This window comes from Schistocerca serialis, chromosome 1 (assembly GCF_023864345.2).
Source record: "Schistocerca serialis cubense isolate TAMUIC-IGC-003099 chromosome 1, iqSchSeri2.2, whole genome shotgun sequence".
Taxonomy (NCBI): domain Eukaryota; kingdom Metazoa; phylum Arthropoda; class Insecta; order Orthoptera; family Acrididae; genus Schistocerca; species Schistocerca serialis.
The window spans coordinates 712,480,294-712,507,194 of record NC_064638.1 but is presented as its reverse complement, the minus strand read 5'-3'; the positions used below and the strand labels follow the sequence as shown (position 1 = coordinate 712,507,194).

The following is a 26,901-nucleotide window of genomic DNA, read 5'->3' as shown; positions in this document are numbered from 1 at the left end:
GCTTCTGTAAAGTTTGGAAGGTAGGAGACAAGGTACTGGCAGAAGTAAAGCTGTGAGGACGGGACATGAGTCATGCTTGGGTAGCTCAGTTGTTAGAGCACTTGCCCGCGAAAGGCAAAGGTCCGGAGTTCGAGTCTCGGTCCGGCACATAGTTTTAATCTGCCAGGAAGTTTCAGTGGGCAATGTAGTACGACATCACTTATCCATTTTCTGATGTACACTGGCTGTTGTTTCTTAATTCTGGATGACTGGCTCTGCCTGAAATGCAGCAACAATGGTTGGTCTGTTTCTGTTTGCCACATCGCTCACATGACACAAAAAAATTGAAATAAAGATCAGTTACATATAACAATAGATTCACTTAAATACAAATTTTATCTGTGGTGGCTGTCATGAGAAGGGTGGTCAGGTTGACCTCATTAAACAACCATGCTCCTCACTTTGGAAAATGGAAATTATTTTGTCCTGTACCAAAGGGAGAAAATTTAACAAAGATGTTTGTGGAAAGAGTAAAAGATCTTGAAGATATCAGATAGATGAAGAAATGAAGTGGAACAAGAAGAAATAATACTTCTTTGCTCCAGACAAATTAACATTCCAGGCTGAATTTCACTCTGCTTCCCAGTTACGTTTCAAAGTTCAGACTGCTTGATTGTGGTTGTGATTTATTGTTAAAGTCCCTTGTTGCTTTGTATGAGACTCTTTGTCGTAGTTGCCGTCAGAACATTGGTTAGCTGAAACAAATGTCATTTTTGTGAAGCAAAACATATGGGGAAAAAATCTCGGAGCAACCGCAATTGACAGTTATGATCAATTCTGCAACGTCAGTAGTAAGTTTAGTGACTTATGACTGTTTATAGCACTTGAATCTGACTGGTTGCTCTGCAATTACATTGATTTGAGTATGTAAGTGAAATCATGGTATTTGTGAAAGGAAGTGTAATAAATAAACTGAAACAAAATTATTATAATTTGTTATGAGTTTTCTCCTTTTGGCAGCAAGACAAGCTTTCATGCCTTCAAACATTTCTGACAGCCTTCCTAATTTTAACTAAACTGTCTACTCATAAGGCTTTTTGGGCAGGTAGGCAGTAAGAAAGCTTTGCACAAGACAGCATTTAGCAAGCATGTCTCCAGCAACGAGAAGGTTATTGGTGCAAAATTGAGCCCATTTCAGTTTGCTGATGACATTGTTCATTTTGTTTCTAGTTCAGATCAACAAGAACAGTGAGCAAATGACCATGGTGAAACTATTTTAAAAATAGGACTGAAAACCAGGTGCAGTAAAATCAGAATAATTTTTAATCGACACACTGAAAAAATATGTGCAGATTAACAATGTTGTCATTTGACAGTGGATGAGTTTTTGTATTTCAGACAGTTTTGGTAATGGACAGTTAAAGAAGTAAACAGAAGAATAGAAATGATCTGGTGTCCCAAAATAAATAACATTTTCTAAACTAAGCTTCAGTTGTGTTTCAAACAGAATCAAACAAAGTTTTTTAATTGCCATGTGTCATCAGCTTGGGTGCCAGTGAGATGTGGATACATATGGATTAAGGAATGTACTGGAGTACAAGATGTAAGTATGATTGTAATGATAAAGAAATTAAGGCAAATTGCAGATGGACTAAGCAAGGTGAGAAGATAGTACACTACTGGCCATTAAAATTGCTACACCAAGGAGAAATGCAGATGATAAACGGGTATTCATTGGACAAGTATATTATACTAGAACTGACATATGATTACATTTTCACGCAGTTTCGGTGCATAGATCCTGAGTAATCAGTGCCCAGAACAACCACCTCTGGCTGTAATAACGGCCTTGATACGCCTGGGCATTGAGTCAAACAGAGCTTGGATAGCGTGTACAGGTACAGCTGCCCACGCAGCTTCAACACGATACCACAGTTCAACCAGAGTAGATACTGGTGTATTGTGATGAGCCAGTTGCACGGCCACCATTGACCAGATGTTTTCAGTTGGTAAGACATCTGGAGAATGTGCTGGCCGGGGCAACAGTCGAACATTTTTTGTATCCAGAAAGGCCTGTACAGGACCTGCAACATGCGGTTGTGCATTATCCTGCTGAAATGTAGTGATTCGCAGAGATCGAATGAAGGGTAGAGCCGCGGGTCGTAACACATCTAAGATGTAACATCCACTGTTCAAAGTGCCGTCAATGCAAACAAGAGCTGACCGAGACGTGTAACCAATGGCACCCCATACCATCACGCCGGCTGATACGCCAGTATGGTGATGATGAATACACGCTTCCAGTGTGCGTTCACCGTGATGTCGCCAAACACGGATGCAACCATTATGATGCTGTAAACAGAACCTGGATTCATCCAAAAAAATGATGTTTTTCCATTCGTGCACCCAGGTGCGTCGTTGAGTACACCATCACAGGCGCTCCTGTCTGTGATGCAGCATCAAGGGTAACCGCAGCCATGGTCTCTGAGCTGATAGTCCATGCTGCTGCAAACGTCGTCGAACTGTTCATGCAGATGGTTGTTGTCTTGCAAATGTCCCCATCTGTTGACTCAGGGATTGAGATGTGGCTTCACGATCCATTGCAGCCATGCAGATAAGATGCCTGTCATCTCGACTGCTAGTGATATGAGGCTGTTGGGATCCAGCACGGCGTTCCGTATTACCCTCCTGAACCCACCAACTCCATATTCTGCTAACAGTTATTGTATCTCAACCAACGCGAGCAGCAATGTCGCGATACGATAAACCACAATCGCGATAGACTACAATCCGACCTTTATCAAAGTTGGAAACGTGATGGTACGCATTTCTCCTCCTTACACGAGGCATGACAACAACGTTTCACCAGGCAACGCCGGTCAACTGTTTGTGTATGAGAAATTGGTTGGAAACTTTCCTCATGTCAGCACGTTGTAGGTTTCGCCACCGGCACCAACCTTGTGTGAATGCTCTGAAAAGCTAATCATTTGCATATCACAGCATCTTCCTGTCGGTTAAATTCCACGTTTGTAGCATGTTATCTTCGTGGTGTAGCAATTTTAATGGCCAGTAGTGTATTAGAAAATGTGTAGGGACAGCATGAGTGCATATAGTTGAAGGCCATAATGCGTGGCAGAGTCTGGAAGATGGATAAAAGTCATTCAATACATGCACATACAAGAGGGAGTGTGGTGCTGTCGAATTAGTGCTCAGACATTACACTGAAGTGCAACACAGAGAGAATCTGTCTTGAGATGTATGTTTATGCTGATGCAAGATGTGGCTGAAGGTGAAGAAAGAATCTAGATTTTTTCCCTCCACATGAACCATTCGGATATTGTGCTGAGAATGGACTCAGGAAGACTACAGTGGGTAAGACAAGACACACACATGCCTGAACACCTATAAATGTAATAATATTACTTACATATTGTTAGTACTATTTTTTTTCAACATAATAAAGACATATTGATGATTGAAATGATATCTGCTGGTGTTCTATCATATGTTGTTGTTGGAAACAAAATGTCCCATTGTATCTTAAAGGGGATATAAAGTAAAAACTTGCACATACGAAGTTAATCATACCTCTCCCTAATAGTTGATGGAATAAAAACATAGAACTTGTGATAGAGATGGAACCTTACATGCTAATTCACAACATTCTCCTTTTGCAGAGAAGCTTATAGTAGAGAAGAGGATGTAAATATAATAAGATATTTACTGAAAAATAACAATTATAAAAAGGCAGGAACTAATACTTTATGGAAAGAGATGGAATTGCAGGAAGTCTTAAGAGGTAAGTATCTTCTTCCTTGGATTACTGACCGTCATAGTGGTTATACCAGAAAGATAGAAATTCACTGTTGTTTTGTCCACATAAGCCTACTGTACAATCATCAGCACATGGTAATGACACACATCTTTGTGAGAGTGATGGTGTGTGTAAGCAGGTATACCTCCTCACCAAGTGGTTAGCTACACCAAAAGTGAAAAATAGAAAAATAAGACTGCCTAGGTTACCTAGCACTGTCTGTTGATAACACCAAGCAAGGAGCTTTTAGTAGGGCAAAAAATGATTTCTATATGTTACTCACTGGTACCTGCTGTTCTGGTTGTGTTATATTGTACACAGAATGGATTCCCACAGATTTTTACACTTCACCAATCAGTTTTAGTATGAATAAACACTTGCATGAAGTTGTAGTTAATTATGTATCTCTAAGTTGGAATATCAACAATATAAGGAACACACACACACACACACACACACACACACACACACACACAACACCACCATCTCCGGCTGCATGGACCAGATTGCGACTTACATGTGAAACAGAAGCAGTAATTAGGAGGGGGTGGGGAAGAGGAAAATATAGCAAGGTACAGGTGATGGGACAGAAGAGTGCTGTCTGGCAGAGCAGGAAAGACTCTTCCTTCTCAACTCATCCAGTAAGTCTCCCATGATCTGGGTTTCTGAGTGACTTTCCCAAACTCTAACCTTTCTCCTGAATCTCACCAGTCGTTTTACTTCTCTCCCCTTCCTTCCCTTCAGTCCTTCTGTCAGAAGGAGGAGTACAGACTCTGAAAGCTTGCAAACTGTTAATATCTTTTATATATGCGTTCTGCTGCCACTTGGTGAGAAGATTTTTTATATCTCCAATTACATTATATTTTCAAATGTTGATTATTTCCGTTATATCATAAACTACATTATGCTTTGAAAACAATCTAGGCTGGATTTTACTACTTTGGGTGAACTACCAGAACTAATGTTATTTTGGCTAGTAGAAAATATTGTTGGTTAGAAATTTACAGAAATACATTGACACTATTATTCTTCCGCAGTGTGGATCCCTTTCCTTACATATATGTGGTCCATATTGCAAATTAGAACAAATTAAATGAAAATTTAATTTATCAATGCATATGTCATCTTGTATAGAAAAATTAAAGTAAAAAAAGTACACAGTCAAAGTTCGGAATCTCATAATTGTTATAACAATATCTGCCATCAAAAATGCTAATAATCTGGAACTTTGACATCAATTATTTCATACTTCAATTAATTTGTGATTATACAAAATACTTTACAGGAAAACGGGACTGCGAGACTTTCTGTTGGTGTGGATCAACTTTCTCAAATATACTGGTTAGCTCATAGAGTTTTGCATGTTGCAAACTGTAGTACTGATATAACTTTATTATATTTCAAATTATGAATGCCCTAATGTGAACTAATTACATGAATGTAAACAGAACAATGAGAATGATAACCTAAGCTATAAATTCAAGTGAAATTAAGTTTAAATAAGATGATAAGATATTCATGGAAGTATTTCATGGCACAAACCATTTCAACCATGCACAAGTCACTTGCATGTCATTCCTAATGCTCTCATTTCTAATTTGGTCTCATCTTGTATTACACAGCAAATCATAAAACTTTCTTTTGCGTTCTTGCAGTTCGCTGATGTCTCTGGACAAGAATCAAGTGTAAAATGTTGACAGATATTTTAGGTTATTGGGGAAGGCCTGGGGATGGAAGAACATTGGTAATAAGATATACCACAAAAAAAAAAAAAAAAGGTTTGGGGAGGACGGTGACGAAGTTAAGCATTTGTGGAGCGGGGGCGGGGGGTTAAAGCAAATCACTTGTTTCCTTCTGACATTCTGTTACTAGGAGAAAGGAACAGAATTTTGTGTATACTGAAACAGACAACAAGGTCATGGCTGTTTACTTGCCGAGCATTGTCTGGAACAGAATTTCTCTTATTGTCCCTTACTTTGTTTATATCACAGATAACATTCATCAGGTATACCATTAAACAATTTTATTTGCAACAAAGAAATAGCTTAAAAATTTGTTATTAACAGAGTAACTAACTTCTGAAGAAAAAGAAAACACACAGAAACTTACTTAATTGAATGAATGCTCAAATAAACTGAGTTCCAAAAATCACAGGTTGAATCCTCTAGAGTCTGTATGAATGAAGATTGTTAAAGTGGCACTAAGTCCGACACTTTCCAAGTGTATGAGATGTAGTGGAAACAGAATGCCAAGTCCTCTCCACTCGGCAATGTCCTGTTGGAAAAGTCTTGCTTCACAGTGCTGCCGAAGAGTGGAAGAGTTGATCAGGGTAGCTCATTCTCCATGCTAGATCTTCCCAGTGTGACAGCTGTCGTTATGGAACAGGCCTAAATAGTTATCTTGCAGAGTGACACTTCTGTTTGATTGGCTCAAACTTAGTTTCGGCAGAAGCAGGAAATAGTTAGGTGCAAACGTCTTGAAGTTGCATCTGGCCCGGACGCAGGTGTCACCCGAGCTGCTAGTGTGACCTCTCCAGATTGTATTTCTGCCTCGCATGGACTGGAGTGCTGCCACCATCATATAAATTGTATTGGTAGCTGTTGGCACCAGTTGCACTTATCATCACAGCATATCCAGTGTAGACTCCCTTTCACTGACAACTTAGCAGGTATCATGCCAACATAAAAGCTGAGCAATGATTACACACCAGCTTGTATAAGACACAGCTTACTTTATAGATGGAGGTGATCTCTCCATTAACCACTATAGTAGACCCTTCCATTCACAAATACAGGACGCTGTAGGAATCCACCATTTTAATTACACAACACTATGGTCCAGTCACACTCTCATTTAATGGCCAGTTGTTGAAACATTATATCAAGTACCAAAGACCATTTCTTTTATCAATGGATTTACCTGAAAGCTATCAGATATTCATGATATATACGATACAAAGAGTATTTCTAAATGAGTGTTGGGGTTTTAAGGCTTTGTAGCATTTATTACATTAACTTATGTTTACAAATAATACAACCCATGACAATAAAGTTCAGTGAATAGTCGTGTAACATTAACTTAGATAAACTATGAACTACAGTTACCTTACTATACTTCGAAACAGTCACCTCCCATAACTATGCACCACTGAGCTCTGCAGTACACGTCCTGGAAACTTTGTACAAAGTCTTCCTTTGGGATTGTGTTCAAAAGCTGCATCACATTTCGTTGGATGTCAGGAATATCATCAAATCTCTTTCCTTTCAAAGCGAGTTTGAGTCGATGGAATAGGAAGAAGTCTGGAGGATTGAGATCAGTCGAGTATGGTGAATGTACAAGTTGCACCACCCCCTTTTTTGCCAGGAAGTGTTTGACGATATTGGCTGTGGATGGGCGAGTATTGTCATGAACAACAAATCTGGAACCTTGTTGTGCATACTGGGGCCGTACCCTGCATAGGCATTGCATGAAATGGATCAAAATTTCAACGTACTGTGCAGCATTCAACTTTGTTTGCTCAGGTAGAAATTTCTTGTAGATAATGTCTTGACTATCGAAAAAGATTATTAGCGTAGTTTTGATGCGTGATTTTTTGGCTTTGATGTTTTTCCGATGAGGTGATGTCAGAGAATGCCATTCCATGCTTTGCCGTTTCATTTCAGTATCGTACCACAGACACCAGGTTTCATCCTCAGTGACAATACGGTTCAAGAAATTGGGTGTCGCACCCACTGTTTTGACAAAATCCTCTGAAGCCTCTAAACGTGCCTGCTTCTGATCGTCAGTCAAGTGATGTGGCGCAAGATGACAACACGGTGTTCCTCTTCCCTAACTCCTGGGTAAGGATTTGCTGCATGGAATCAGTTCATCTGCAGTTCATCCACTATCATGCACACAGTCATTCACGATTAGTGTCCTCACTTTCTCAGTGTTTTCCTCACTGACTGCAGTCTTCAGTCGTCTACTGCGGGGATTGTCAGAAACACTTTCCCGGCCTCCTCAAAAATGGCCGAACTACTTGTACACACACTTCATGGACAGTGCTTGATCCTCATAAACACATACCAGCATTGCATGCATTTCTTTCAGTGTTTTGTCAAGCTTAAAACAAAACTTTATTGAGCCTTTGCTCGTTCATTATCCTGTTCTTAGCTCAGAACCATCGCACTAAAGAAGCACTTTGTCCAGCAGGTCGAACATGGAACGCGCATGTTGCTCAACTGAACTACGGTGGGGGCAGATTGTCAGCACCGGTCGCTACACAGGTGCAGCGTTGTGAGTTGCCAGTGTTGCCCGATCGACCGTTCTGACTTCATTAACCAAACTTTATTGTTAGATGTTGTACATCAAATGAAAGTGTCGAATGCAGTTGTTCCAAGCTTGGAGATCTTCTGGATGCGTCATCTTCAGTGATGAGTTGACATTTCACTTAAGTGGAAATGTGAACACACATTATGTGTGCATCTAGGGATTAGCAAATCCCCATGAGATGGTAGAGTTGCAACAAGACTTCCTCAAATTGACTTTTTTTTCTTTTAGTCATATCCCGCAGAAAGTCAATATTGGCTTTTTTATTTTTTTTAGTCAGACAAAAGTAACTAGTTTTTCTTATCTTGATGTGCCAGAACTATGGCTCTTCCCTCAACTGGAAGAAGCTGAAACACAGAACTTTATATGACAGCAAGATGGTGCACCATCTCACTGCCATAACTCAGCATGATTGGTTAAATGACACTGTACCTGACTGCTGGATTGGCTGCAAGGAAACGGATCAGATGACAGAGCTTGTTTCGCTTGGACTCCATGTTCGTTAAATCTGACGTCATGCAATTTTTACCTTTGGGATTCATAAAGGATCATGTGTATGTACCTCTGCTACCAGCTGATACCTGACTTAAGAAACAGGATTGAAGCAGTTGCAAGTTTGAAGCAGTTGTTGCAACAATTACTCCAGACACACTGATCGGGAAGATCTTGCCTATCAACTCGATGTGTGCCATGTGATGAATGGTACCCACATTGAACACTTGTAAGGAAAACTGTTTGACTTGCTCTTTCATTTGATGTATTATCTATAATTGTAAGTTGAATGTAATAAATACTACAAATCCTTAAAACCCCGATTTTCATTTTGGAACACTCTGTAAAATAATATACTCTTTATGCGTGATCAGTGATTCCGGCAATCAACTCCAGCATGCCGTGGCTGATTGTCAATAATGTGAAGGGGTGTGTGTGTGTGTGTGTGTGTGTGTGTGTGTGTGTGTGTGTGTGCGCGTGTGCGTGTGCGTGCGTGCGTGGGTGTGTGGGCAATTTGTAGAACACATGAAATGTATGGGACATTATACCACAAATTGTTTACTCGGTTAACACACAGCAGCAAATCTATGATCATAAAGCTGTTATAGCAATGCTGATTATAGATGTAAGTATGAATGTAACAATAGGTAGAAACACATTTCTATTCGGTAAGTGTGACAAGAAACAGGTTTCAGATTATGTGAGGAGTCAATTCACCTCCAAGACTTAAAATTTTGAGAATAAATGGAAAAAGTTCGAGAGTATTGTTCAATACATTTATGACAGTTATGTGGTGAATGAAGTTGTGAGGGTTGGAAAAGATCCACAATGGGTTCAATGGCTGCATTAAAAAGCTGCTCAGAAAGCAAAGAAATTTTCTTCACAGATTTAAATGTAACCACATCTTGTGGGCAAACAGAAACAAAATTAAGTCAAAATGAGTCTAAGGAGAATCATGCATGAACTGTTCAACAAATTTTAAAGTAAAATTCTATCTGCTGATCTGAAAAAAAGTGAGAGGCTTCAGTGTTATTTAAATCAGTAACCAGAAAAAAGCTACTTCCAAGTCACATAATTATCACAGTGGCTCCAAAATGTAAGGTGACATTCCATTTTTTAAAATTATTTAACTGATGAAGATTGTATTGCAGTTCCTGCTTTCCGTTCTCACTCGAACACTAAAATGACATATCACAATCAGTGACTGCATGATACAAAGTCGGCTAAAGTCACTTGACAGAGGAAAAGTGACTGGGCCTGATGGGACACTTTTACGTTTTTGAATTGTGTGTGTGAAAGAACTCAGACGTTGCAGTCTAGCATAGATCACTGGGGTAATGAACCGTTTCATGTGATATGGCGATATCATATCAACAGCTTGACATCATCTTTTTTATGATATACATTGCAAGATGGGTTCGGAGATTTTTTTAAAAATTTAAATGCTTCACATTATTGCTAACTAATTCCCTAAGTATGAAAGTGAGGCAGTCATGGGTTCACACCTTTATAAAATTTCAAAAATTCATGTTTCACTGGAAAAAAAGGTATTTTTGTAAAATTTATAGCTGTAATCAGAAATATGCATAATTTCATTCTTAATATATCTATGTACACATTCAAAGTTAATGTTAACACACATTCAAAATGTCACTAGCAAAACCTGAGTTAAACAGTCTGTGTTTTAAGACTGAGTTCCTTGTTAAATACTTCTTTTGTTTTTGCGGTTTTGTTCCCAGGAATCTGATATATTCTTCCTGTTGGTGTAGGTGTTGCTCAGTTTACCTTACAAAGAATATCATTTATAGATAACTTCAGGACATCTGGTTACATAGGATATGCATAAGACAGTAAAAGGCCAGCTGGGTGAAGGAAAGTAACTTTAACTTCATTGAGATCTTCATCTTTTGTTAAAATATAAGCTAACCATCACTTCTTCTCATAGACAACAATAACATATCCATTAATGTCTTTCAAAACCAGTCTTTCTTAAGATTTTGCAACTGTTTCAACAGTAGATTCCGTTGTGTTTAAAAAAGTCTTGATGTACTTCACACAGTTGGTGTAAAAGCATGTAACTTCTTGTCGTTTTTATGGAAACAGATTGACTAAAACTCTCTTCCAGAAATCTCTCCGTTTCAGTGTACTTTTCTTGTGTTGAATATTCAAAATGTACAGATATAATGTTTTTAACTGACCAATCAAAATGTTGTTGTGGAGTAAGAATTTAGCTATCGTATGGCCTCTGCAGACTTGCTTTTGTTGCTACTCTCTTAATGGTGCCACCGACACCATAACATGGTCCCATTGCATGAACAGAGGCAAAAACTGCCATTCTGTTTCAATGCCAACATCTTCTTTGTGGAAGCATAAGTTAACAAAATTATTTTTGTTCTTGTACTGGTCTGCACTACCATCTGAAAAATAGTACGAGGGTCACGCCAAAAGAAATTCACACTATTTTTGTAAAAATACAGTTTTCATTCTGCATGTGTGATAGTTTTACAGTGTGTAGATACATCCTTCCTGCTGGCTTTCAAACTTAGTTCAACCTGTTCCCGTGAGTGGCGCCATCACAGCATGTCTTCAAATGACTGCTACATTTGACATTCCTCAGAAGCGACGTGCTGCCACAGAATTCCTGTGCTGAGAAAACGAGACAGTGGGAAACATCCACAAGAGGTTGAAAAAGGTGTATGGAGATGCTGCTGTCGATCGCAGTGCAGTTAGTCGGTGGGCAAGCAGGTTACGTGATGAAAGCGGGCACGGCAATATTGAGGATTGTCCTCGCAGCGGCAGGCATCATACTGCACACACTGCAGACAATGTGCAGAGAGTTAGTGAATTGGTGACTGCTGACAGACGCATCACAGTGAACGAATTGTCACGCTACGTTGGGATAGGGGAAGGAAGTGTTTGCAGAATACTGAAAGTGTTGGTGTTAAGAAAGGTTTGTGCCAGGTGGGTTCCCAGGATGTTGACAGTGGCTCACAAAGAAACAAGAAAAACAGTATGCTGCGAAATTTTGGACAGTATGAGAATGGTGGAGATGAATTTCTTGGAAGAATTGTGACAGGTGATGAAACATGGCTCCATCATTTTTCACCAGAGACAAAGAGGCAATCAATGGAGTGGCATCATGCAAATTCACCCAAGAAAAAAAATTCAATACCACACCTTCTGCTGGAAAAGTTATGGCTACGGTGTTTTTCAATTCCGAAGGACTCTTGCTTGTGAACATCATGCCAAGTGGAACCACCATAAATTCTGATGCATATGTGACAACACTGAAGAAACTTCAAACTCAACTGAGCGTGTTCGACCACATCGGCAAAAGCAGGATGTTTTGCTGTTGCACGACAATGCATGGCCACATGTCTTCCTTGTTTACATTGTGTACTGAGTGTTAAAGATGCCTCCGATAATCATGAGTCCCACCGACTCTGAAGTACGGGCTGTTATAAGATTTCTTAGTGCTAAAAGCCTAAAAGTGATCGATATTCATAGTGAGATCTGTGCAGTTTATGGAGAAAACATCATGAGTGGTGGAATGGTAAGAAAGTGGGTGAGAGCATTTAAAGGTGGCTGCACAAATGTGTGTGATGAACAACGGATTGGGCATCCTTTGGTCGTTAATGAAAGATTGATGCAGGAAGTGGACAATAAGGTGAGAGAAAACAGACGCTTTACGATTTCCTCCTTGCGGGATGACTTTCCTAATGTTTCTCGTAGTGTTTTGTATGGCATTGTGACCGAGCACTCGAATCACCAAAAATTGTGCACACATTGGGTCCCGAAAATGTTGACGAATGTGCACAGTACCAAATGTTTAGACAGTGCATTGACTTTCCTTGAGCGGTACCACAACAACGGTGATGATTTCTTAAGCCAAACTGTTACAGGCAATGAAACACTGGTGGTCTACATCACACCAGAATCAAAGCAACAGTCCATGGAAGTTGAGCAAGGGCGTCGTTTTGCTGCAAGACAATGCCCGTCCACATGTGGTGAATCAGACCAAAGATCTCATCACATCTTTTCAATGGGAAACTCTAGATCATCCTCCATACAGTCTCGATCTTGCTCCCAGTGAGTGCCATCTGTTCCTGCACTTGAAGAAACACCTGGGCGGTCAAGACGATGACGAAGTCAAAACAGTGGTGATGCAGTGGTTAACAAGTCAGGCGGCAGACTTCTATGAGAAGGGTATTCAAAAACTGATACAACGTTACGACAAGTGCCTCAATATTGACGGAACTTATGTAGAAAAGTAGATTAAGGTACAGGCTTTCATGTAAAAATAAAATTATTGAGATATCTTAGCACGTCATTTTTTAATTTCAAAATGGTACTTACTTTAAAAACACACCTCGTATCAGCCTGAAATTTCGTTTTTGAAAACTGAATCAGCCGTTTTTGAAACCAGTAGACTGCTGTGATATTATGCTCTAGGCAGAAATCATGACATATCTTGTGCTCTGTTTGTTCTCTCCTTTATAATACACTACAGAGGGATGCACTGTTGCATGATCACTTGACAAGCGATAACCCTGGGCCTCATCTTGGATCACAAAAGTGTAATTCTCGGAGAAGTCACATATAACAACACATTCACTCTCATTCAAGTTTTCTTATATTTCATTAAGAAAAGAGCATTGCTGGCAAATAATGGAGTATTAGTGTAATCAGTTTTTCAGAAAATAATTCAGTGAACTCCAGTGAGGTCTTCTGTATTATTTTTAAGTTGCATCTGTCTGCTGAAAGCCGCTGCCGAATAGTGATCTTTTCAACCACGTTATTGTCAAATGCATTCTGAAGTGTTCTTTTTATTGGATCCCTTCCTGGGCAGTTTCCCATGATGCAATGGAATGATACTGGGTTGAACAGCACTTTTGCCAAACAATGTTTATAAGAGGCCAAGTCTCCATTGATTAAGATACCGGATTTAGCATTTTCTATCATTATTTTGAAGTCATGATGTGTAATGAAAACATATACATATTGAGTGTGTTCTAGTATGTCTAGCTAAAAAGTAGTGTTTTTGGCACAGTTCTGCAAATTTAGAAAACCCGATCTTCATTCCAGAAATTTAGCTTTGAAACTTTTATATGCTTCTTTTAAAGCGCACAAAATATTACTGTTCTACCTCCATCTTCCCCCTTGACAGTTACACAGTCTTTCTTCCCTGACACCACTCTGCTTATTTCGTTATTATCTTAACAATAATTGTGCACTGTTTTCACAACTTCTTGTGACAAATTCTTTCCCACATTTTTGATCAGGACTTTCTAATATACCTCTTTCCTTCGAAACCCTTTTTGCCTAACGTACCATGTATTTGGGAGCATTGAATTCTTGCATTATCTTCCCAATACTCGAAGACTAAAGCAAACAAGTGAGTAGCATTACTTTCTTTTTTCTACTACTTGAACGAAAACTAGCTTTCAAGTTACCTATTGCAGACTATTACAATGATTCACAATAATTTTCCGAGGAATCCTCTGCATTATCAAGCAGCTGGTTTTTAAGTGCTAACTCAATCGTTCATTATTTTTTGGTGGAATACTGCTTAATCTGAAGTTTTGTCTTACGTACAGGAGATACTCCTAATTCTTAGAGGGATGTATTTATTGTCTCCAGAACATCTGAAGGTGGAAGAACATAGCTTTTTTCATCATCATCTGAAGATTTTCTACAATCACTATGTTCCTGAAATTTGTCAATGAGTCAGTCTGCTTCCTACAATTATCACAAATTTTTGATATCTTTGGAATGTCGGGAAACATATCACACATGCATTCAGGCACATTTCTTAGTCCCTTTATGTTTTTCGCTGAATGATTCTGTTTTTTTAAACAGTTCAACTTTCATACTTAGGGAATTAGTTAACAATAATGTGAAGCATTATATCTAATTTATTGAAAATTTTTGAAGATTCACTTTTTGAGATATTAAAAATTTAAATTTTCATTTAAATTAAAAAAAAATCATGTTGAACCCATATTGTGTTGTATATAATAGGGAAGCTAATGGAAAATGCTGCAAAATCACACTTATCCTACTATTTTCTTCAATTCTTTATAATGGTATCAATACTCTGCTCTATTCTCATAAATATAATCTCTTCTGATCATTTTTTCTTTTTATTGTGGGTCTCATACCATACTGATGGCAATTGTGAAACATTTGTTCAAACTGCAGAGACAGTTTTAGATGGCTCATATGCACATCTTTTAAATTAGTCTGCACTCTGGTTAAGTTGTTTAACTTCTGTGTACTGTTCTTTTTTCGGCCGGGGGGCCGAGCGATTTTAGGCGCTACAGTCTGGAACCACGCGACCGCTACGGTTGCAGGTTCGAATCCTGCCTAGGGCACGGATGTGTGTGATGTCCTTAGGTTAGTTAGGTTTAAGTAGTTCTAAGTTCTAGGGGACTGATGACCTCAGAAGTTACTTCCCATAGTGCTCAGAGTCTTTTGAACCATTTTTTTGTTCTTTTTTTCCCTCTAATAACTGTGATAACTTTTGATCGAAATCATGGGAAAAGTTGGAAAATCGTCTGTCAAACTTGATGTACTAATCCATTCGACAGATTGGAAAGTTTTTAACAAAATTTTGCAAACATACTTCGCATACGTAGCATTATTCAGCTCTCATTACCTGGGTCAGGTACCATGCAGTTTCCTGGTATTGGTGATCCCCTTTTTCCTGTAAACATACTTAGTTCGCATACTATTGAGCTATCAAAAATTTCAGCATCAGCTACAATGCCTCCTTCCAAACTACTAGGTGGAAAAGTACTTTTTTTTGACAGTTGTGTCAGAAATTCATCTATTGTCTGCAAGGAAATATTTCCTAATAAAATGTTTCTGTCTGAAATTTTTGTTAAATTGAAATCATGACTTTGCTCATGTAGTTGTCATCTTCTTGCCTAACTGCATGAGTTATTTCACTTTGTTCACTCATGTTAATTATTTCCTTTTCCTCGTTACTAAAAATATTTCCCATTATTCCATTGCTTTCTTTTGGTTCCATTTTGTTTTTGTTGTTGTTGTTGTTGTGTGTGTGTGTGTGTGTGTGTGTGTGTGTGTGTGTGGGAGAGAGAGAGAGAGAGAGATCACTTATGTTAAGTATTGTTTATATTACTACAAGCTATATTCAATTTTCATTGAAAATTCTAGTATGCTAGCTGTGTGCAACAATATGGCTATGGTTCTCTTGAGCCCATATTAAATGGCCTGAAAGTCATTACCTATTTGAGTATTAGTTTTTACACAAATAGTGCAAGGATCTACTGCTGTTTAACCTGGCTACGAGTGCTAATGATTATGATAATTGATAATACTACGTTCTACCTTGACTTCCACTAGTGTGCTCATTTCTGTACTCATATAATTCTCTCTCTCTCTCTCTCTCTCTCTCTCTCTCTCTCTCTCTCTCTCTCTCAGCAAAATGCACATCATTATTATGAGAACAATCAAATTCTTTACAATAGTTGAATCAAATTGTTCTTACAAAATCCAATAGGCACAGTCATAAAGACGCCTCTTATACTGTTATGTTGATTTTTACCAATAAATTAAGTCGTTTTAGGTGTCCCTTTCCTACAGAAGAATGCTTAAGATTAGATGGGTAGATCACATAACTAATGAAGAGGTACTTAATAGAATTTAGGAGAAGAGAAATTTGTGCTACAACCTGACCAGAAGAAGTGATCAGTTGGTAAGACACATTCTGAGGCATCAAGGGATCACCAATTTAATCCTGGAGGGAAGTATTAGTGTAAAAATCGTAGAGAGAGACCCAAAGATGAACACAGTAAGCAGATTCCAAAGGATTTAGGTTGCAGTAGTTACTCAGAATGAAGAGGCTTGCACAGCGTGGAGTAGCATGGAGAGCTGCATCAAACCAGTCTTTGGACTGAAGACTACAACAACAACAGGTGTCCCTTACAGAAACTAAAAGAACAATTAAAATTTTCTACGAAGATTTTTATACAATGCTAACATTTGTAGGGTTTGCCCTTTCTGGAATAATTATTCTGGAATAATTATAGGTGCTGATTTTTCTGGAAATAGTTCAGATTGATGCTTCACCTCTTCATTTTGTGGTTTACAGTCTCTCTAATTTAATCGTGGTCCTCCAAAATTAGTCTTGCATTTTTCTCGTGTGTCCTGGATTCGATAATCGAACATACTTTTTCATTTCACCATGCTGCATCTTCTTTCCACTAGATATCCTTTTTTAATTTTGGGTTGATAAAGAAATTAGTTGAATAACTTCTGTATTCCTAAAGACACATTTATTTTCTCTTTAAAGGTGAAGTTTTTACTACATGTCGTTAAATATGGCTTATTCACTCAACATACTCGAGCAGTGACTCAGATAATCAAAAAAAGCTTATTAACAAATTAAATGTAGCCTAATCTTTGACTTCTGTTTATGATTGCAAAGATAATAAGTCTTCTTAATTCTATGACCATGTATAATTTACCTTAAGATGTTACAAAAATAAATAAATTTATCATTAAAAAAAGACAAAATCTTTTTTATTTCATCTTTCCTAGATACATTACACTTTATATAAACACGATGACTATTCAGATTATTTCATCTGTATGAAAAGAGAATATTACAAGAATTTAGCATCACCACTCGGCCCCAATCCCAACAATGAGTGAACAGTCATAAGGTGTCAAAAATCATGCCCTAAGAATTCATTTGCTGGGTACAGGCTTGGTGTGACCCCAGGGTTCCAGAGCTGCCAGTCCTGTCACCGTAAGCTCTGGGCATGCTTCAGTGATCAGCGTGCAGTGTGACGGTGGAATGTTTTATGTCACAGGGAACAGGGATCTTGGCTTGACAGTCCGGATCATGAGGACAGAATAAACCTCTAAAGGAAAAAACTCATCCTCAGGTTGCGTTGCGCACTGATGAGATGTATGACTGTTGAGGTGGAACAGTCATTAGTGGGCAATCTCTAGGGAACCTACTGCACCTCAATTGTATAGGCCTTACTCAGGCATGCAGGGCTCTGTCTGAGTGTACTCTTATTTCCCTGGCTGCACCTGGAACCGAAATGGATCCTCTGAAATTTTCTTTTCCCCAACTCCCAGTGCAAAGTGTGGGCTGCTGGAAGGTACTAACACCCAATGTAACTAGAGAACTCTTGTAGCCAACCCTCCTGGCTCAGGAGTTTATTCCAAAACACAGTTGCCACATGTTCTGGAAATCAGGGAATGTCAGGGAACTTCAAACACATCAGGGAAAAAAAAGAACTGTAAAAATCTTGTTTTTGTCTCGGTGGATGAAACTGTTTACTGAGGAGTCATGTGTCGTCACTGGCTGGGTGCATTTGAGTACGTGCGCTACTTTCCTATTCCCTCATTACTACTGCTTCTCTCCTTCCTAACACACCCCTCAGCTTACGGTCACTTCTTGCCACTAGCCTAGCAGCTGCCGATGAGAGGCAGGGAGGCGTGAGGAGTGGTTTGTTTGGATCTGATTCTCAGAGACTTGAGACGCAGCAGCCAGAGATGGTAGTCATGTGTGTATGAACTGTGTCTGAGTGACTGTGCTAATGTGTGTGTGTGTGTGTGTGTGTGTGTGTGTGCACTCATTTTCTGACAGAAACTGTGACTGAAAATTTCGTTCTGAGAGTGAGATTGTCTTTTCCACATGCCTGTCTACAGCTCAGCAATCAAATTTATGGTGAGTTGCTACCTACCCTCATTATTATTGATTCTCAAAGTAAACGAATCAATGGAAAATCCAGGATGGAAGGTAACAATATAATGAAAATTGCCACTGACCATATAGCAGAGACGCCGAGTCACAAATAGGCACAACAAAAATACTAAAACAAATAAAGTTTTCGACCCATAAGGCCTTCGTCAAAAATAGACCACACACACCCACGCGCACACACGCACACTCACACACACACACACACACACACACACACACACACACACACACACACACACACACACCTCTCTCACACGAATGCCGTCTCAGGCAACTGTAGCCACAGGAGAGAAGTAAAAAGACTGGGTGCGATGGAGGAATGAGTGCTGCATAGTGCTGGAATAGGAACAGGGAGGATGGATGGGTGAGGACAATGACCAACAAAAGTTGAAGCCAGGAGGATATTGAGAATGTAGGATATTTTGCTGGCAAAGTTCCCACCTGCACAATTCAGAAAAGCTGGTGTTGGTGGGAAGGATCCATATGGCACAGGCTGTGAAGCATTCATTGAAATGAAGGATGTCATAATGAGATTTTCACTCTGCAGCGGAGTGTGCGCTGATATGAAACTTCATGGCAGATTAAAACTGTGTGCCAGACCGAGACTGGAACTCGGGACCTTTGCCTTCCGGGCAAGTGCTCTACCAACTGAGCTACCCAAGCACGACTCACGCCGCGTCCTCACAGCTTCACTTCTGCCGGTACCTCATCTTCTACCTTCCAAACTTTACAGAAGCTCTTCTGCGAAACTTGCAGAACTGGCACTCCTGAAAGAAAGGATATTGCGGAGACATGGCTTAGCCACAGCCTGGGGGATGTTTCCAGAATGAGATTTTCACTCTGCAGCGGAGTGTGCACTGATATGAAACTTTCTGGCAGATTAAAACTGTATGCCGGACCGAGACTCAAACTCGGGACCTTTGCCTTTCGCGGGCAAGTGCTCTACCGACTGATCTACCCAATCACGACTCATGTCATGTTTGACAGCGCGCTCAGCAACTAGGTGGTCCACTAGTTTGTCGATGGCCATTCATGCAGACACACAGCTTGTTGGTTGTCGTGCCCATGTGGAACGCAGCACTCTGGTTGCAGCTTAGCTTGTAGGTCACATGACTGGTTTCACATGACTGGCCTTTGATGTGATAGGTGATGTTTGTGAATGGACTGGAGCAGGCGGTGGTGTGAGGATGTATGGGACAGGTCTTGCATCTGGGGTATGAGCGACGAGGTAAGGGGTTAGGAGCAGGGATTGTGTAGGGATGGACGAGTTTATTATGTAAGTTTGCTGGACAGGGGAATACCACTGTGCAAGGGGTGGAAAGCATAGTGGGCAGGACATTTCTCATTTCAGGGCACGACAAGGGGTAGTCGAAACCCTGGCGGAGAATGTAATTCAGTTGCTCCAGTCCTGGGTGGTACTGAGTTACAAGGGGAATATTCCTCCATGGCCGGACAATTGGACTTTGGGAGGTGGTAGGGAGACTGAAAAGGTAAGGCACAGGAGAGTTGTTTTTGTACAACGTTGGAAGGAGAATTACGGTCTGTGGAGGCTTCAGTGAGACACTTGGTATATTTCAAGAGGGACCACTTGTTACTGTGGATGTGACCACCATAGGTGGCTAGGCTGTATGAAAGGGACTTGGCAGCTGTCGAAGTGGAGGTATTGCTGGTGGTTAGTAGGTTTGATATAGATGGAGGTACTGATGTAGCTATGTTTGAGGTGGAGTTCAGCTTCTAGGAAGGTGGCTAGCTGGGTCGAGTAGGACCAGGTGAAGCAAATGGGGGAGAAGTTGTTGAGGTTCTGGAGGTATGTGGATAGTGTGTCCTCACCCTCGATCCAGATCACAAAGATGTCATCAATGAATCTGAACCAGGTGAGGGGTGTAGGATTCTGGGTGTATAGGAAGGATTCCTCTAGATGTTTCATAAATAGAATGGTGCCATGCAAGGTGTCCATAGCCAAATCTTGGATTTGTTTGTACGTAATGCCTTCAAAGGAGAAGTAATTGTGTATGAAGATGTAGTTGGTCGCGGCGAGTTGGAAGGAGGTTGTTGGTTTGGAATCTGTTGGGCGTTGGGAAGGGTAGTGTTCAATAGCGGTAGGTACATAACTCTATGTTATTTACATAATTTTTCTCATTTTTCCACCACCATAGATTCTTGCTCCTTCCATCTGCATCAATATAGAAAAGTTTCCTTATCCCTAGCCAAAACCCAGTCCCACATACTGTTCCTGTGTTGTTACTTGGCTCTTGTAATTCCCCCCCGCCCCAAATGCAAATGGACTTACCATCAAATTACCCATCTCCGGCTGCCACCCCTCCTTCCACAATGACCTCCGCCTGTTCAGACTCCGCCAGTCCTTAGCCCATCAGCAAAATTCATCAGCAAAATTCTCCTGCTATGCAATCCCAAATTCCTGGAACCCATAAGAAACATTGAAACTTATGCCCTCCAGGAACTAGAGCAACATGCACAATGCCGCCTCAAAAAGCTCTCCACCCTATTCACTTCCTACTCCTGCCTTGGAGTACCACAGTCCACCACCTCTACAAGTTGCAGACCTCCTCCACGTCCCCTCGTATCTGACAAACAACTTCTTGCAGACCTACAACATTTACCTGACCCACCAAAACTCCCTTCTGCTTCCACACACAATCAAGAACCTAAACAGATGCAGAACACTGTCATGAACCCTGCCTCCAGAAGCCTTAGCCCCACAGAAATATCAGTCCTTTCCAAAGGCCTCACCTCTTGCCCCACTCCCAGTCAATCATGTAGGACTCTTTAAAAACCTTCTCGCCTTCTCCCTACAGTGGAAACACTTTTTCTCCACCAACCCTACCAATCAGACTAAACCAAAGACCAAAGTTGAACCATGCCTAATTCAGTTCACTGCTCCATTCAAATGTGATCCGCTCCACTGCTCCCAAATCACCCATGTTAACTTTCCAGAATTTCTTAACCTCGAACCTTGCCTCACCGTCATCCTCCAAATCCCTCAACATGCAAAATAATCTTACATCCACAGAAAGAAGTGCAATCCACCATCTAAAAACTAATTCTGACCTTATAATACTATCTGCAGACAAAGGCTCCACCACTGTTGTTTCAAACTGCAAGGATTATCTGGCAGAAGGACTCCGCCATCTGTCAGGTACATCTGCCTAGAAACCTTGCCACAGTGACCTCAGTCCAGAAATCCAGCAGAATCTCCAATCACTCCTCAAATCCTTAGACCCATCCCAGAACCTCTCCGTGCACTCCTATCTACTACATGCTTCCTGAAGTCCATAAATACAACCACCCAGGATGCCCCATTGTGGCTGGTTACTGTGCTCCCACAGAGAGAATCTCTGCTCTCGTACACCAACACCTTCAAACTATTGTCCGGAAGTTACCTTTCTATATAAAAGATACCAATCATTTCCTCCACCAACTCTCCCAGTTCCTGTCCGTATACCACACGGTGCCCTGCTCACCACTATTGATGCCACCTCCCTTTACACTAATGTCCGTAATGCCCACATGGCCTTACCACTATTGAACACTACCTTTCCCAATGCCTGACCGATTCCAAACCAACAACCTCCTCCCTAGTTGCCATGACCAACTATATCTTCACCCACAACCGCTTCTCGTTTGAAGGCATTACCTACAAACAAATCCGAGGTACGGCTACGGACACCTTGCATGGCACCATTCTATTCATGAAACATCTTGAGGAATCCTTCCTATACACCCAGAATCCTACACCCTTCACGTGGTTCAGATTCATTGATAACATCTTTGTGATCTGGATCGAGGGTGAGGACACACTATCCACATACCTCCAGAACCTCAACAACTTCTCCCCCATTTGCTTCACCTGGTCCTACTCGACCCAGCAAGCCACCTTCCTAGAAGCTGAACTCCATCTCAGACATAGCTACATCAGTACCTCCATCCATATCAAACCTACTAACCACCAACAATACCTCCATTTCGACAGCTGCCACCCATTCAATATCAAGAAGTCCTTCCATACAGCCTATGGTGGTCACATCTGCAGTGACAAGCGGTCACTCTTGAAATATACCGAGTGGCTCACTGAAGCCTTCACAGACCGTAATTCTCCTTCCAACATTGTACAAAAACAACTCTCCTGTGCCTTACCTTTTCAGTCTCCCTACCACCTCCCAAAGTCCAATTGTCCAGCCATGGAGGAATATTCCCCTTGTAACTCAGTACCACCCAGGACTGGAGCAACTGAATTACATTCTCCGCCAGGGTTTCGACTACCCCTTGTCGTGCCCTGAAATGAGAAATGTCCTGCCCACTATGCTTTCCACCCCTTGCACAGTGGTATTCCCCTGTCCAGCAAACTTACATAATAAACTCGTCCATCCCTACACAATCCCTGCTCCTAACCCCTTACCTCGTCGCTCATACCCCAGTAATAGACCCAGATGCAAGACCTGTCCCATACATCCTCACACCACCAACTACTCCAGTCCATTCACAAACATCACCTATCACATCAAAGGCAGGGCTACCTGTGAAACCAGTCATGTGACCTACAAGCTAAGCTGCAACCACAGTGCTGCATTCCACATGGGCACGACAACCAACAAGCTGTGTGTCTGCATGAATGGCCATCGACAAACTGTGGCCAAGAAACAAGTGGACCACCTGGTTGCTGAGCACGATGCCAAACATGACATCCTTCATTTCAATGACTGCTTCACAGCCTGTGCCATATAGATCCCACCAAACCAGCTTTTCTGAATTGCGCAGGTGGGAACTTTGCCTGCAATATATCCTACATTCCAATAACCCTCCTGGCCTCAACCTTCATTAGTCATTGCCCTCACCCATCCACCCTCCCTGTTCCTATTCCAGGTCTATACAACCCTCATTCTACCATTGCACCCAGTCTTTTTACTTCTCTCCTCGCCACTTCCATCATGCATTGGTGCTTCTGCTCACATTGTAGCTACAGTTGCCTGAGACTGCAGTCATGTTTGTGAGTTGCATGTGTGCGTGTCGTCTATTTTTGACGAAGGCCTTATGGGCTGAGAGCTTTATGTGTTACAGTCTTCTTGTTGTGCCTATCTGCAACTCAACATCTTCGCTATATGGTGAGTGGCATCTTTACTTTTCATAATATTGGTTCTCAAAGTGTTTGAACAAGTTATCTGTCACATGGATTTATCATTGTGATCTTGTTTCATCAACATGTTGTTAGTGGCTCCTGAAAAGCTGGCCGCACAAGTGGAATTTCAGTGACCAGCCAGATGCGCGGGCCATTTCTGCAGGTATCTGAAATGAATTGGGCTTGCCGATCTGAAGCCATTCGGTTCCCACTAATGTGCAGGTCCTGCCTGTCAGATCTGGTCTCACTGATCTGCGCACTGGCTGGGTCTGGTTGTGTGTGGTGTAATGCAGGGGATTTTCTTGGTTTATCCATTAACAAAGTACTGCGGTGCTTCTCAGCAGGCCAGAGACCATGGGTGCTGGATTTCAGGAATTTCAACTGTCTCACTGCAAGTGCATTGTACAATGTGGCATTTTATTTGTTCTATTACATTTGAGCACTTCAAAAGTAGTTTATATGTTACAAAGTATGGATGATAAGAGGAAGAGAATTATGTCAGTCGTTGGTGGTTTGTACGCTTTCCCAAAAGAAAAATCACAAAATGCCTGTAAAATAATAGATATTATGTAGTGGGTAATAACTGACATTAACGAACATAGAAGAACCAAATTTCATCTCAAAATTTGTCAGGGGAAAACGCTGTAACTTATCTGGAAATCAAGGAAATATCAGGGAAACTTGTGGCAACCCCGCTAAAGTACAATCTATAGTAACAAAACACATGCTGGTCTTCAGAATGTTTTTTTTTTAGTAGTGAAACAGGAGGAGGGTAGTTTTGAGAAGGTTTTGCCCTTCTATATACAAAAGGGTTAGAGGGAATCTGTGGCTCCTTAATATTAGTAAAGCGTTTGTGCAGTGGGACGCTGCTAGTGGAAGCTTCAAATTCCCAGCAAGCCACTACCGTACAAAATGTAAAATGCTTTGTGGATTATGCAGTAAACACAGAACTGCATAGCACCTTGAATTATAGCAAAGGTGTTGTGACATTCAGGTGTCTAGTAAACATTCCCAAGGGGAAGCTGCAATGTGAGTGGGCTCTAGAAGGTATAGTCTATGTGCAAAACATAGTGAAGAGGGTGGATGGGAATCTTATCAAATCTGACTCCTTTATCCTGACATTCTGTAGCACGAAACTTTCTGAGCATTTTAAGACAAGTTTCCTAGCATTTTAAGACAGGTTTCCTTCGTCTCAGCATGTATGTCCCCACCCCAATGCACTGTTTCAGTTGCCAGCACTTTGGGCACACTACTCTTGGGTGTAAGGGAGAAGCCACTTGTAGCAAATGTGGAAAAGCTGCCCGTGAAGGAATTAGTTGTTCATCTCCTGTGAAGTGTGTCAGCTGCTCTGGGGATCATCCTGTCTGGAGTAGGAACTGCAGTGTCTTTCTTGAAGGAAGAAAAACAACTAAATATGAAAAAATGAAATGATCGTATGGCATTTATTGGCCGGGATATCCCCTTCTAGGTTCGGGGGCTGTGTTGTAAGTATTTTTAGTTGACGCCATTTCGGCGACTTGTGTGTCAATGGCGATGAAAGTGATAATGAAGGACACACAACACCCAGTCTCCTGCCGGGAATCGAACCCGGCCCCCCTTGCGTGGTAGGCTACCGCTGCACTACGGAAGCCGACACAACTAAACATATCTCGTATGGAGAGGCCAAAAAGATCTATAAGGCCATGCAGCCCACAATGTTTGCCACTTCCTTGCATCTCTTCTTAAACAGCCATTCCCTAAAAGCGATGCTGCTACACAAACGGAGGTTGCCAGTGTCAGCATTAGTACCTGCATCTGCCAGTGCACTACTTCTGCTGCAGTCATTTAGAAGCCCATACTTCCACTCAATGCTTCGGACAAGGTTGCAGAGCTCCCTGCCCCTCTGAAGGCTCAGCCTGGTCCACTGTCCAGTGCTGATGCTACCACAGCCACGTTGTGCGCCCAAAGCCTACTAAGGGCAAAAAATCCAAGACAAAGAGTCAACTACTGACAGAGCTAGGAAGTCAACTGTCCAACAATGTTGAATTCATCGTCTTTGATGTATCTCTTGGTTCTTCTTCACAGCTAATGGAACTAGATGTCGGACAGGAGCAGTCATCTCGCCCGAAAGCTGAGCTGCCTCATACTGTAGGCTCCCCTCCCAGGAGGAAAGACAGAGTGAAAGTGCAATCCCTGTGATAAATCGCTCTCATCCTCCAGTAGAACATTAATGGGTTCAGGTGACATGTTGAAGAATGGAAGCACTTAGCACAGGGATGCCCAGTGTGCATCTGTCTGCAGGAAATGCATCTAATGCCCCTGTCCTGTGGGGCTCTCCAGTTTATCGCAAGGATGACTTGACTGGAGAAAGGGCCAAGAGAGGCATTGCTGTGTTTGTAAATAACACACACCACTCCTCTGATCTCCCTCTGGCTACTGACCTGCAGACAGTTGCGGTTGAAATTCACACATGCCTGATGATCACAATTTGCTCACTGTATTTGCGTCCCTCTGATGCAGTAAACTCTCAGGGTCTCACAGATCTTATGGAACAACTCCCCCACCCAATTCTCCTCTTGAAAGACTTCAATGCTCACCATGTAATTTGGGGCTCTCGACCTCTACTTGCCCCCGGGGTGAGGTTTTGGAGGGCCTCATGACATCCCAAGAGCTGAGCATCTCTCTCTCTCTCTCTTTCTCTTTCTCTTTCTCTCTGCTCTGTTCTCCAGCCCTTGCGGTCTCTGTTCAGTAGGAAGTCATTGATGCAGTCATGATTTCCCACCATGACTTTCGTTCCATTGACAATTTCCCACTACGCGTTAACCTACTGGGTAGAAGATTGCTTCAACAAAACCCACCAAAATTGATATTCAGCAGGGCTAACTGAATGCTGTTCAACCAGCCAGCTGTGTTTGAACATCATGACAGCATCCAGGAATGGATGGACCACATCACCATCATGCCGCTGACTTTTCCATCCCAAAGTCCTCAGGTTATCTTACTTAAATTGCGAGTGAGTTTTGTATAGGAGGTGTAATTTCAAGTCTTAGTTACTGTAATCGTAAATTCAGGCAGATTGTAGTGCAGTCGTTAGGCATTTGTACAGGTTAGTTAATACATTCTTTGCGTGTTCCCTTGCATTATATAGGCACTGACTCGTGTTTCAGTAACTGTTTTTCAACATCGATTAGAATGGACAGGGACTGTGATTGCTGTGTTTGGATGAGGGCTGAGTTGGCATCCCTTTGCTCACAGCTGCAAGCGGCGCTGACTTCGGTCACGCAGCTTGAGGCTGTTGCCAATGGGCACCACTGTGGGGAGCCGGACTTGGGTATCACGGGGATGTCAACCTCGTCCCGTCTGTCCCCAGATCGGTCTGCTGCTGTGGTTGCCCCGGTTGCTGCCCGCAGTGGGGCTGAGCCCTGGCCTGTGGTTGATTGGGAGGTCGTT

At 41.4% G+C, this 26,901-nt stretch overlaps 1 protein-coding gene across 1 annotated transcript in view; it reads left to right on the top strand.

The window, feature by feature from the left end:
* The window catches only part of LOC126481134 (uncharacterized), a 177,319-nt gene that overhangs the window by 75,162 nt on the left and 75,256 nt on the right, over positions 1 to 26,901 (top strand). The window contains exon 5 of the mRNA XM_050104688.1: positions 3,657 to 3,778. Within this exon, the coding sequence (XP_049960645.1) occupies positions 3,657 to 3,778 (122 nt within the window). The remainder of the gene's footprint in view (positions 1 to 3,656; positions 3,779 to 26,901) is intronic.